Source organism: Bradysia coprophila (genome assembly GCF_014529535.1).
Source record: "Bradysia coprophila strain Holo2 chromosome IV unlocalized genomic scaffold, BU_Bcop_v1 contig_84, whole genome shotgun sequence".
Taxonomy (NCBI): Eukaryota; Metazoa; Arthropoda; class Insecta; order Diptera; family Sciaridae; genus Bradysia; species Bradysia coprophila.
In genome coordinates, this window is record NW_023503376.1 from 5,149,861 (window position 1) to 5,162,974 (window position 13,114).

Genomic DNA, 13,114 nt, shown 5'->3' on the forward strand with positions numbered 1-13,114 from the left:
GTGACTGATATTCGCTACTGCCGTCCCGCTATCACACTATTGAATATGCAACAACGATTTCCATTTTATGCAACCTACTTAATGAACTTATCGATTTTATTTGGTTTAATCAAGTAGAAAAATCATGCGTAAAAAGCTTTTTACGACGCCTCAGCAAAGAAAATCCTTTTTCTTTACTAGGGAAGTAATAGGGCCATTCCCTCCCTAGGGAAAGCCCTTTTCCCACACTAGTAAAGTAAAAGAGCATACTGTGCATGGGAAATAATTTGATAAGTCCTCGAATACCTGTACTCATCTGGATACGATATATCAAATTACTTCCCTGGTATAATAATCTACTATAAGCACATCAGAGCCAGATTAAGTCGTTTTTGCTCTGCGTATGATGCCAAAACTTTGGTAGCATCCATCTTACGTCACAGTTTTTGCATCATTTTGACTGCATTTGTAATAGTGCATTTTACGCTCGTAGTAATTTCTATTTTGAACATTATGGCTGAAGGAGAGGGCTACATTCCCACTCGTCAAAATAAACATTTAGAACCACGGTACTCATAATAGGACTGATAAAGACGATCAATCGAATAAAAACCGACTTCATCAATCAACAAACATCACTTTCTATAAGTTCACTGTGGGGAGCTTATCATAACGCTGACGAAGCTATTTTGTTTTAGAAAAAATTATGAAAACATCTGCAGTCATATCTTGTCTTTTGGTTTCCATTGCTTGTGTAAACGCTTGGCATGGAAGAATTGTTTTCGAGGACAATTTCGATGGGAACACTTTAGACCTTAATAAATGGATGTATCAAGAAGCTTGCGGCGATAGTGAGTAGAGTGTTTAGTTGTAAATTCATACCAACGGCGAACTTTAGTTCAAAGTGAACCTACTGTTCAAGCTGTTTGTTGAAGAGACACCACTCAGAGCTGCCTTTCCTTTTCAGTTTTCGGTGCAAATAACCTGCAATGCTACGTTCGTGATAATGTTGCTGTGCAGAATGGCAATTTGGTCATCACCGCTAAGCAACAGCGGATGGAAGACAAAGATTTCACATCCGGTCGAATACGGCAACTCGGTGCTGGATTCACTTATGGCGCTTTCGTTGTCCGCGCACGTTTAGCTCGTGGCGATCACTTATGGCCAGCCATTTGGCTTATGGGAGACGAGACGAATGCATGCCGTTACGAAGAAATTGATATTGCCGAATATCGTGGACAGGCCAGTGAATATAATCAATTAGAACAGGCGGCTCACTGGGGCAGAGCATGGTATGCTCTTACGTCGAAAGGAGAAAAAGTCACTGGGCCGGCTGATTTGTCGCAAGGTGATTGTGATGTTTAGATTCGTTTAGATTCAGTTAAAAATTCCAATTGTTGTCGGGATTAGGATTCCATGAATATGCAGTTCTGTGGATACCCGGCAAAATTGAATACTACATTGACAACATTTTGTATTTCCAAACATCATTGACGGATCCTAGCTGGACGAGCAATCCGGAAAGGATACCTTGCACTGGAGCACCTATTCCTTTCAGCGAGCCATCTAGATTCATTTTGAATGTTGCTGTGGGGGGAAATTTCTTTGACGGTTTTCCACCGATGAATCCAAACACATGGACGAAGCCGACAATGGAAGTGGATTGGGTTCGTATTTATCAAGACTAAAACTGTTTAAAGAAATGTTATTTTTGACCAATAAACGACCGTAGATTGTAGAATTGCAAAAGAAAGCGGATTCTTAATTAATTCATTAATTAAAGCGTGTAGAGCCAATAGAATTGTCTGAAGTCTGGATGTTTACGTTTGAAACAAAATCTTTTACTTCGTTGATTTTATCATATACCAAGAGCTCGCTCTTTCAATTTATTTTCGCTATCGAAAACAGGCGACGTTTCCGTCTGGCTAGCAAGCGATTTTGTTTTGCTAATTTGTACATTCTGTTTTAGCTTTTGTACAGTTGTTATCGTCAATACCAGATGTTATATAACAAAAACACCGACTTGTGGTATCTCAATATTTCTTATAATTGTACTAGACACCTACACAGCTAACACATTCATTATTCAAGTTCGATAACGTTATCTTCTCAATTTACAAAAAAAGACCGTCGCTGTCCAGGGCTTTGCAAACTCAAAAACGTTTTGATTTTCGGAGAAGATTTTTCGTCGAATCTCCTCATCCCTTTACATTTTGTGCTTTATACTTTACGAATGATCCCTTTCCGTTTTCGGAACGTCTCCTGAACGATCATTTCAAAGATTTCCTAAGATTTACAACCAAATAGTTCTACATATGCTATACAACATGGTGGATGGTGACGTCAGCTTTGACATGACCCTGATGGTCAGGTCATCATCAGTGTTATAACCTAACACTAACAGAACTCTTTGACCAATTGTCACATTTTCGTTATTTAATAGCTTTTATGAGTGCAGCTGCACCAACCGGTGCTTGTTCTCCAGCAGCAGTTCTTTACCATATTAACCTCTTTACTCTAAAAGTAAACGAATCGAAACGATTAGTTCTGGTTTTATAAAATTTAAACCCCTATCATTCGCTTAAATGGTCCAACCCTCATTCCCGTGTTCCCTAAAGAATTCGCTATAACTCTTATAAGACGACTTCAAAATACACTTTGTCTTATGGCATAACGTATTGAAATGTCTTATCAGCAACAGTTGTTGGTAGTATAGATATCGAATGCAGCTATCGAATCAACAAAAATGCGATTCATTCAGTCAGTCATTCCGTTTGCCGGTTACTCAACGTCATTGCAGTGTACTCCTGATACTAATCACCGGTTTTTCTAACAATGCCTGTTACAGCAAAAAAGTATGTTTTTGCGGAACGGTTTGTGGGCGAACCAAAACTATCCGACTTCAAACTGGTTGAAGAGGAGTTGCCACAGTTGAAAGAAAATGGTAAGATTTGTGGCGGAAAAGAATTAATCGAAAGAAATGATTGGAAAGTTACTTCTATCTGTAGAGGTGCTGGCTGAGGCCCTATTTTTGAGTGTTGATCCCTACATGAGAGCTTATGTGGATAGACTCCAAATCGGACAAGTGATGATTGGTGGACAAGTAGCAAAGTTTGATTTTGTTTTTGGATTTTCGAATGAATATGTCCGATAAAAATGTTATCTCCCTTGACAGAGTACTAGATAGCAAAAATCCAAACTACAAAGTCGGTGATAACATATTCGGTCAGTTGGGATGGCGAACACATACGGTATTCAATCCATCGACTGATGCAAATTTATTGCCACCATATGTTCTTCCGTCATTTGGGGAGCTTCCATTATCATTGGCTATTGGTGCTCTTGGTATGCCAGGGTGAGAGGCATATATATGTAAATCTTTCAAGCAGATCGACTTATAGAACAAATTGTGTTTTCAGTAACACGGCGTATTTTGGCTTTCTCGAAATTTGTGAACCAAAAATTGGTGAAACGGTAGTGGTAAGTGGTGCAGCGGGAGCAGTTGGCAGTCTAGTTGGTCAAATAGCCAAAATAAAGGGCTGCACTGTTATCGGCATTGCTGGTACCGACGACAAATGTAACTGGCTGAAAGCGGAACTGGGTTTCGATCATGTCATCAACTACAAAACGGAAGATATTGCTAAGTCATTGCATGCTGCCGCACCCAATGGTGTCGATTGCTATTTCGACAATGTTGGTGGTGAAATGAGCTCCATTGTACTATCGCAAATGAATCTGTTTGGCCGAGTATCTTGTTGCGGATCGATTTCCTCGTACAATTACGATTCGAATGACCGACCCAAAGTATCGGTCATTCAGCCGAGCATGGTGTTTAAGCAATTGAAAATGGAAGGTTTCATAGTTAATCGCTGGAACAATCGCTGGATGGAAGGCATAAGACAGATGCTTAAGTGGATTAAAGATGGGAAGATAAAATGCAATGAAACGTTCACTGAGGGATTTGACAACATTCCCACAGCTTTTATTGAAATGCTTCAAGGTAAAAATGTTGGAAAAGCTGTTGTGAAAGTCTAGACAGCATACTGGTTGAGAGAAGGTGACAGCATGCAATTTTTGTACCATCAAAGAAACGTGAATGTTGTCATGTTTCCTGATTTCCAACTATTCATAAACTACCAGAAGTCTTGGTTAAATCTAAAAATTTATTTTGAATGTTGAATGATGTCCTAAAGTAGTTTTTCTAACAATTCGCAAATAAACGATTTCGGGGCACAAATTTTTGTGAATATTCGTCATTTTTTTACTCCCTGACCTTATTACTTCTATCAGGGAACTTTCCCGATTTTCGATAAAAATCCGTAAGACATTTGCTATTTAATGATGGTAAATCCTCACCTTGGAGTTCATAATACCCGAAGGTGCGAAACCTGAGATTAGGGTAGAGTGGATCCTTAAGGATATGTTCAGAGGTAATTCTTCTGCGAACCGACCTGCATTTTCCGGTGGACTTTTTTTATAAGTGCCAAGGTACTATTGGTCCCTAGAAGCCAAACATATTTTTTTGAAAATTCGTCGATGCTTGTGTGGCTAGCGAGAGGTGATCGAAAACCGAAAACATGCACTTTTCGTATGGAAATTTCACTGGCTACACAAAACGTACAAGGTCTAGTGAGGTGTCATTAGAAAGGTAATTTATATTTGATGTGCATCGACTATTAGCCATTAAGTCTGGAAGAAAGTAAGAAAGTTACTTGGCCATGTTGAATCACAGCATGTTTGGTATCGTTGGAAAGGTGAGACTCAGCATTGGTTACTGACGATCGGAAAGTGGACCAAGTTCTCAAAATAAAGATAAATTTGTTGAACCTGTTGCAGACGGCTGTCATCTGTTATCCACAACGACAGCAAGAATAAACAACAAGCTCTGACTAATGCGGTCTTATATAGCAAAAAGCATGTTCAAAACAAATGAAGTAAAAGATTTATGAAATCAATCTATGAAAATTTTTGATCAAACGAAGTAATAGTTTGAATAGTAAAACCGTTAATATGCTTGCCGTATGTCACAGATTAAGTAAAAGTGATCATAGTCAACAGCTGCCAATTAGAGTACTATTCTGTATCAAATGGTTTTTTTACCGTGTTTCACACTTATATGACACATTGTCAACTTTCAGTCACACTCATGCTTGAAATTTTGATTGTGTGTGGATCAGCCCAAAACCAGCTGAAGAGAATTCATGCTGAAATTTCACCACGCCGATTGGTGCTTATAACCCGAGAATGCGATCGTCACCTATGCTTCTGAAGTGCTACTTTTGTTTGTGCTTTAACACATTCTTATTTCGAAGCGGGTGACACCAAATTTTATTAACGCAGTTACTACAGATAGTGTGAGAAATCCAAGGTTCTGAAAGAACAGATTAGGATTAGGATTAGGATAAAGTGGGTGAGACTGGAGAGTCTCTGCACCTAGGCCTCTAATGGGCCTGTTGTGCAACCCACAGGATTTGTTAATATCTCTTAGTACTGTTCATGTAGCCAAGGACGTATTTTGGGTGTATGCAGTGTATGCTACGTATGGAGCTATATTGAATGGTAAAATTGCCCAGAACTTTTTTGCGATTCATTATGAAGGCTGGACACACGCAGAGGAAGTGTTCTGCAGTTTCATTGTCTCCGCACCTATCGCAATCTGGTGAGTCTTTGAAGCCTAGCAGTTTAAGGTGATAGTTTAGTGAACAGTGACCTGTTAGGACATCCGTTAATCTTTTTAGACTTTTCCTGTTGAGGGAGAGGAAGTAGTTTGCGAATCTTGGGCAGATGGTTATACAGTTTCTTGCTTGCCTCGCTACTTGTGTATTGTCCCAACCGTTCTTGAAGGCTTTTACTTTCCAGTGGTTTATGTGAGAGTAAAGCGTTGAGAGAGGAACTGGAATGCCCGGTTCGGGTCCAAACAACGGAGTACTCGACGCCGATCTCGCAAGCTCATCCGCCATTTCATTACCTATGAAGCCCTTGTGGCCCGGGATCCAAGTAAGACAGACCTGTCAGTTATTGGCCAGTGAGTTAAGTGCATCTCTGCATTCTAAAGCTAAAGAGGATGAGAATCTGTAATTGGCCAGAGACTTGATTGCCGCTTGGCTATCAATGAAAATATTTATTGGCCTACTGAAATGGTTATTAGTCATTATCTCTGAGCAACTACCGACAATGCCTACAATTTCGGCCTGGAATACACTTGAATGTTTGCCTAGTGGAATAGCTACATCACACGGGATTTGTTGACAGTGATAGCCAGAACCAGATAGTTGCGAGCGAGAGCCATCCGTGTACCATAAGAGATCATTAGTCGAAGTATTCAGGGGAGAGGTTGTCCATTCTTCGCGACTCGGTATATTTATCCTGAATAACTTGTCAAATCTGTAGGTGATTAAGACAACTCTGAATTGCGTCAACGGCTGCGAGGTCTATATAAAAAATGCAACTTAACAAAAACAAAATTCTGAATTTTCGAGAAAACTATTTTCTTCAAGTTGATTTCTCACACTATCTCTTTATCAGTCAAAAACCCCTTAATGGGTAAATGTGACGCAAGTCCTTTATTTTACTTACAAAATAACTGACATCGCTGAGGGTGACGCATTGTGCGTCGTAGGCAAAAGTTTTATCAACAAAAAATTGACCCAAAAAATTTGTGAAAGAAAATTTTACAACAAGAAATTTGCGTCATAAGTGGCAGTTGTTGAGGAACCTATTGTTAAAAATGCATCCGATTTCGGGCATTTCGGGACATTCAAGAGAATCCCACTGAAGGCTGATGGTATCAGAATATTTTTTGCATTTCTTTCTTTCGGTGGCGTGAGTTACACATACACCAACCACGCATACATGCATCAAATTTTGAAGGTTTTTTGACGCCTGAAATACGAGAGTTAATGCTAGGAACTAGTGCTATGATATAACTAAAAACATCTGTTTTAAACTTAGATTTCCACTTTATTTTAAAAGAAAATTATTAAAACAATCGAGAGTAAATACAGGATATCAATATAGGAGTGTCTTCGTGCATAATAAAATATATTCGTAGAAAATAATAAAAAAAATCAAATTTATGAACAGTACCGGATGCAGAAACAAATCATTTTCCATGTTAGTCATCGTCATTACCTTCTCTGTCATTGACGCATGGCCAGATATATATGTTTCTTGGATTTATCTGGTAGCACATAGGAATTCCTGGGAAATCAGTTGGCTTAACGCATTTTACGCTTTCGTCCGCTATTTTTGTTGGACACAACTTAATGCATTCTTTATTTCCGCCAATGCCAAGAGTCTTCGGTACAGAAACTATCGGTCCCGACGTTAATCCAGGCGTTTTTCCATTTGCTGCACTTATTGCTGCCCCAGCTGCGTCTCCACCACCAAGGGCTCCTCCAATCAGATTATCGGTTAAACCTATTTCTCCTAGGCCATAAGTGGACTGTGCATTGAAGAAATGAAAGGATTTTTGTTATAGGCATCGAGGTTTATCTTTATAATTGAAAATTTTCAACTTACTGCGACAAGTCCAGCAAAGAATAAAACGATGAAATTTTTCATGGTATGTGTTCGAGATAGTTGTTCGTGTCAATCCACTACGATTCGAATGTGAATGGATTGTTGTTGGCGATCACGCTCGTTTTTATAGTAAAAATTTCATCGAACAACAATTGAATAAACAAAAGAAAATTGTTCTGAATGAAAAAGGAGATCAGTTACGTGCGTGTCGTAATATTTATTTGATCAAAATCGAGATTTAGGTTACATGCTCCGTTTGCGAACAGTTGTGTTTCGAGGTAATCCCATTATGGTATGCGCGTATACTGGCTATGTAGTTTGCTTAGATATAACACTGTTAGCAAAATAGTGCGCATATGTATGGCCTGGCCATAGCACTGTTACTGTAGCAGAGCTGTGGTATGGCCTAATAGTTCGCATTTTTTGCTTGATGGTAAATAAAGGTACAAATAGCCATAATATGAGCCTTTCATTACCTCAGGTTTAGCCGCTAAAGGAGCCTGCTTTACGCATGCATATCAAATTTAGGACAGAGAGCAAAGACAGTTTCATGAACTGAAATGAACTTTTGGTATTTGTTAATGACACCAATAAAGTAGGTCACAATAGGGGCTTTACTTGACAGTCCATATATCATTTTAGGGATTCATCACAGCTCTGCTCCTAGCATGTACATAAGTAATATTTGAAGGCTTATACAATCAAAATAGAGCTTGCATTTCTTTCGTAACGACAGGACTACAGCCCTGCTTCTAGCATGAAGGCTTTTGACGTTGGGAAAATTAGTGCTCATCCTGGGAGCAGAGCTATGTATTACTACATGTTTGTGAGATAAGGACAGGGGATAGGAAATGTGTAGATTGGAAAAACGTTGATTTTAGCATATGAACGATATCCGATCGTCCGATATTCGGCAAAGTCAATTTTTTGTAATATATCGATACATGAGACGGACAATCGAGAAGGCCTCTCATGTATCGATATCCCATTTTATCGTATGAGCGAAAACGAAACAACAACAGTTGCACCTGTCAATAATTACCAATTTATTCTTCTAGATAAATAAACATGACGTCACAACATGGCACGAGTATGATGAACTTGACTACTATTCGCATCACGTTTGTATCTATATCTTGTATCTCTTTCACACTTGTGACATACTTTATGAACGGTTCCAAACGTAGTAGATTATGCACGTCTGTCCAAAATGATTATCGTTTTTGGCAGATAAAAAAAAAAGTTTTACATTGGACCTGTGTTCACAAACTGACCTACTCATAGGAGAATGGAGTTTATAAACTAAGGGTAAAATCTATTACAATTTAGTATTTTTCTTCATCAAAAGTCTGCTGTCACTGAATTATTTTTTCATGAACAAACTTCACTGCAGTGACATTTCATGGGAATGAATCGATGTGAAGTTGTTACACACAAAAATAGTACAGTGAGAATGAAGTACTACAAAAAAATGTGGCGCCTCTACAGGCCAACCGACTAGGCGAATTGAAACTGATCGAATCGTCATATAATCATAAAATCTACTAATTCATTCGCTTTGACGCATCAAAGTCGACAGAAGATCACCAGCAGTGTTTGATGCATCAATGTAGTCAACTAACTCCTGTTTCTTTGTAAACAATTCCGGCATCTTTCATCACCCCTAATATAAATCTGAAAAAATCCTAATCGAGGTTCTGACTCAATGAAACTTCCTAGGTTAAACGAACCATACATGTTGCAATTGAGGGACAGCGGATGCGATCATCAATTACATTTTTGCTGACGCACGCACTGGATTTCAAATAGATATTTGTTGATTGATTTCGTTGTTAACTGATAATATTGTCCAAAACGAAATGCGTGTACGACTGACCTCAATCTCCCCATTATATCATTATTACGCCACGTAATTCAGTTAATTAGGATTTCTACGAATAAAGAAAACCTAGCGAAACTTCCATTGGAATAATTTAATAAAAAACAAATGATCAAAACATGTGCGACCTTATTTTTATTATTTTTATTGCACGGTAACCGACAAATTGCAACTAACCACTGTATGTCTGGAGTATATAAGAGCCTGCGATAATTCATCAGTGAGCAATTGTGGATCAGTCGTTGGAGCTCACATTTCGTTGAATATCCTTTGAATTATCACCGAACGCACGCATCATGAAATTCGTTTTTTTCCTACTGATTGCCTTTTTCGGTATTCAGGTAAGTTTCAGAATTTTTTTTTATAAAGAAAATGTTCAAAAGTTTAGTTGTCTTATTGAAAGTAAGCTTTTTTGCCTCTAATCGTTCCATTGTTTACATATTGTGTAAAACTGGTGTTAGGGAATCTCCCGCCGCGTCATACACAATAACTCACAAAGTGATATCTTCATTATACAAAATGTGTCAAAATGTGAATTATTGTGAATGACGCGGCGCGAGATTCCTAGCAACCGTAAAACTAGCGTTGTGTCAACGCACTTCAAGCAAAAGTGGTACTCTAAATAGGGTACTGAAACTTGTCAGTGCTCCATACAAAATTTTTCACTGTAAAAAGAGTGGTGATAAAATTTCATACAAAAAGTACTCTATTTGACAGCTGTCATAAATAGGACTTTTGCTTGAAGTGCATTGGTTGTCTGTTCATGCACAAAACTGTAAGTTTTATTAATCCTTTAATGTTTTCAACAGGTTCTCTTTGCGGCCGAAATTGTGAATAATGCCTTGAATTTACTTGACTTAAAAAGGGATGACACCTGCGTTCCGATATGTCCGGTTCCCATTTCTAATAAAGTAAAATGTTTGACATCAACAACCTGTCCCGGATTGAAGCTCGCCTATGCAAGGAATAAAAGAGGAGATTATCGTTTCCCGTGCTAAATGTCTGTTCACTTTTTCTGTAAACTGGAGTGTCTTCGTATTATGTAACTCATCTTTTTATTAGACATTTTAAGTCTGTATGTTATTAGCAAGTTAATTAATAAAATAACATTTTATTTAAATGGACGTTTCAATGAGTATTCGACTGGGGAGGATAGTGTACGGATTCTGTCCAGCTGGCTATTTTCAATTGATTTACTTTTGTAAATTATCTTGAAAGCAAAAATTGTGTTACATCATCACCTCTCTATACCACATTGGTCCATTGTGAGGAATCCTTTTACTGCGATCCTGCTGCTTACAGTTAATCTGCAAGTATCACCACATGCAATTCAAACGTTGAAAATAGTCTGTATAACCAATTTGAAATCCATTGACGTCAGCATTAATTGCATTACTCCACCCTGTTTTATTGTCGACGATATGATAAGCGAACAGAAGAGAGTGCAAGTTGTATGTGAATCCAGGTCAACAGCCCTTAAAAGGTCGTTCATAGTGTGCTGCTAACACACATTTTCCAAATAAAGAAAAAATTGGCACAGAAAATACATTTTCATTTGAGCACAAAGACATTGCTAAAAATACATGCTCACCACTTTGATGGTGGGTGTGCGAATACTGAAGGGGATAAACTTACACCCATGGATGTAAACATTTTGTTTGTTGGCAAATATTATGGTCGATTCCATTCCGACTGTTTGCTATGTTTCGTATGCTTTCCAATAAATAAAATTCTGACTACGTACATAGATGGTCACAGCTTCCCATCCATGGATATTCCAACACATTGAGCCACCCTCAAAATACCGTGTAACACGAATGTGTTGGTATAACTTGTGAGAGTGCGTCGTGTTTCTATATCTGTTTACATTAGGAGTCGACTGATGGTGGATTCAGAACAGTTAAGCATTTTATTCGACGTCTGCACCCGTTCCACTCAAATTTTCATCAGTCTTTGATTGTAGAAGTTTTCCCATGTACCCAAACGCAAGTGTTTCTGACGAACGTCATCCAAAGACATTCTAATCAATTTATTCATCTGTAAAAGTGCAAAAGTTTTGCAGTCTACCGTGGAATGATGAATGAAAGCTTATTGCGACAGCAAAGCCACATACTTTGTTTGAACGTTTGGAGGGGGAAGTATATCTAATGCAAATATAACATTAAATTTCCACATTTGAACCGAATGGTATACGAACTAAACAAGCTTTCTGGTTCCATAAATTTGTTGTATATGCACGACGTTGGAAAGTTTGTTGAATTGCACGGTGCGAAAGTTAATTTAAAAAGTTTTCTCATTTGTGTTAAAATCGGATCTGGTTGATATATTGGCTCCAGCTGCACTGTGTGTGTCATAACGTTCATTTGCATTTGCAATGTTTCCAATATTTTAAATATTAGCAACGCACTGCAAGCATGAGTGGTACTCTAAATAGAGTACTGAAACTTGACAGTGTGTCACACAACTGTAAAACACTGTAAAAAATAATTTCATACAAAATAGTACTATATTTGACAGATGTCGACTTTGAACACTTTTGCTTGAAGTGCGTTGATATTAGTCAACAAATTATTTCTTGACCTCGGGTAGAAAAGTAGGAAATTTCAATTCTCCAGTGACTAGAAATGAAATTTCCCACTTTTACTGTTCTTACGTTAGTAACAAATAACTATTACTTGCAGCACCCTTGACACCGTTGACACTGGCGACAATTTTCATTTTCGCAGGGCCAGGTAAGTAAAATAACTTACGTAATTGTTTGGAGATTGTACGAGGGATTATAGCCCTTGCCTTCGGCTCAGGCTACAAACCTCCCTTTCCTCAAACCAAAAATCTCCAAAGAAGAACATAATAAGAGCCGAAAATAAGGGAGTTTTGAGATTTTTCTCTGGTTTTCGACCCCTTACATGAAAATTTTTTTGAGTATCTGTTTTGGACGATTGATTTTAGGCAATTTCGCGAGTTGTAGCCCGAACGAAGTGATAAAACAGATAAACAAATAACTAGTACATGACTTTACTAAGGATAAAAAGATCAAAAGTAGGGTCTTCCCAGCTTCGCCTCGGATCAACAAACACACGAAAACGAGACTTTTCACTTTTATACCGAGTTTTGTAATGGATTTTACATGCTGAGGCCCTCGAAAGAAGTGCTTGAAGCATGAAAAGTACGGTTTTCGATACATGTAGCATGTAAAAGAGTATTTTTGCCTGAAAATGTTAAATTAATAACAAACGTTTTGCATCCTGGGGTATTGCGACTGATAGGGTTTGTGTCTTTGCTCAGACATTAATTACTCTTAAATTTGAACTGGGAGAATATCCACCATCAGATATCAACCAGGGCCTATTTTTCAGAAATTTGTTTCTCAAATTTCTAACAACTTTCTAAAATATCTGAGAAATTTCAGATTTAATTTTAGAATTTTTAGACTTTTTTTAGAAGTTTCGGAAATAATATTTCTCAAAAATAGGACCTGAGAACATCAAAGCCACCATACCAAAAATGGATTCGTGCTGCATGCAATCCGATGGCACAAATGATTTTTCTTCAGGCTATTGGTTTCATAGAAAGGATACACTTCCAAGTAATTTCGCGTGACAATAATGCTGGGTTTTCCATTGTTTAGTCTGCTAGTCTAGGTGAATTTAACTGCAACATTCTTTAGCAAAACTCTAATTCCAGCGAACAAAATATGGTGAATGGTATCGTTGTAAAGCTAAGCGATCATTCTTT

At 38.0% G+C, this 13,114-nt stretch overlaps 2 protein-coding genes and 2 long non-coding RNA genes across 4 annotated transcripts; 3 read left to right on the forward strand and 1 right to left on the reverse strand.

Annotated features, from left to right (window-relative positions):
• Positions 1-600: 600 nt before the first annotated feature.
• On the forward strand, positions 601-1,732 carry LOC119072603 (beta-glucanase-like). The gene is made up of 3 exons (XM_037177857.1): positions 601-830; positions 947-1,327; positions 1,390-1,732. Exons 1-3 carry the CDS (start codon positions 686-688, stop codon positions 1,665-1,667), a joined length of 804 nt encoding a protein of 267 aa, XP_037033752.1. The 5' UTR covers positions 601-685; the 3' UTR covers positions 1,668-1,732.
• Positions 1,733-2,725: 993 nt separating this feature from the next.
• Positions 2,726-4,171, forward strand: LOC119072597 (prostaglandin reductase 1-like). The gene is made up of 4 exons (XM_037177852.1): positions 2,726-2,923; positions 2,988-3,090; positions 3,155-3,334; positions 3,399-4,171. Exons 1-4 carry the CDS (start codon positions 2,815-2,817, stop codon positions 4,012-4,014), a joined length of 1,008 nt encoding a protein of 335 aa, XP_037033747.1. The 5' UTR covers positions 2,726-2,814; the 3' UTR covers positions 4,015-4,171.
• A 2,743-nt stretch (positions 4,172-6,914) lies between these two features.
• LOC119072618 lies at positions 6,915-7,712 on the reverse strand. The gene is made up of 2 exons (XR_005086884.1): positions 7,501-7,712; positions 6,915-7,423 (listed from the first exon to the last, which is right to left on the reverse strand). It is a non-coding gene; the product is annotated as an uncharacterized LOC119072618 (long non-coding RNA).
• Positions 7,713-9,513: 1,801 nt separating this feature from the next.
• On the forward strand, positions 9,514-10,499 carry LOC119072619. Its single transcript, XR_005086885.1, has 2 exons — positions 9,514-9,720; positions 10,189-10,499. It is a non-coding gene; the product is annotated as an uncharacterized LOC119072619 (long non-coding RNA).
• Positions 10,500-13,114: the final 2,615 nt, after the last annotated feature.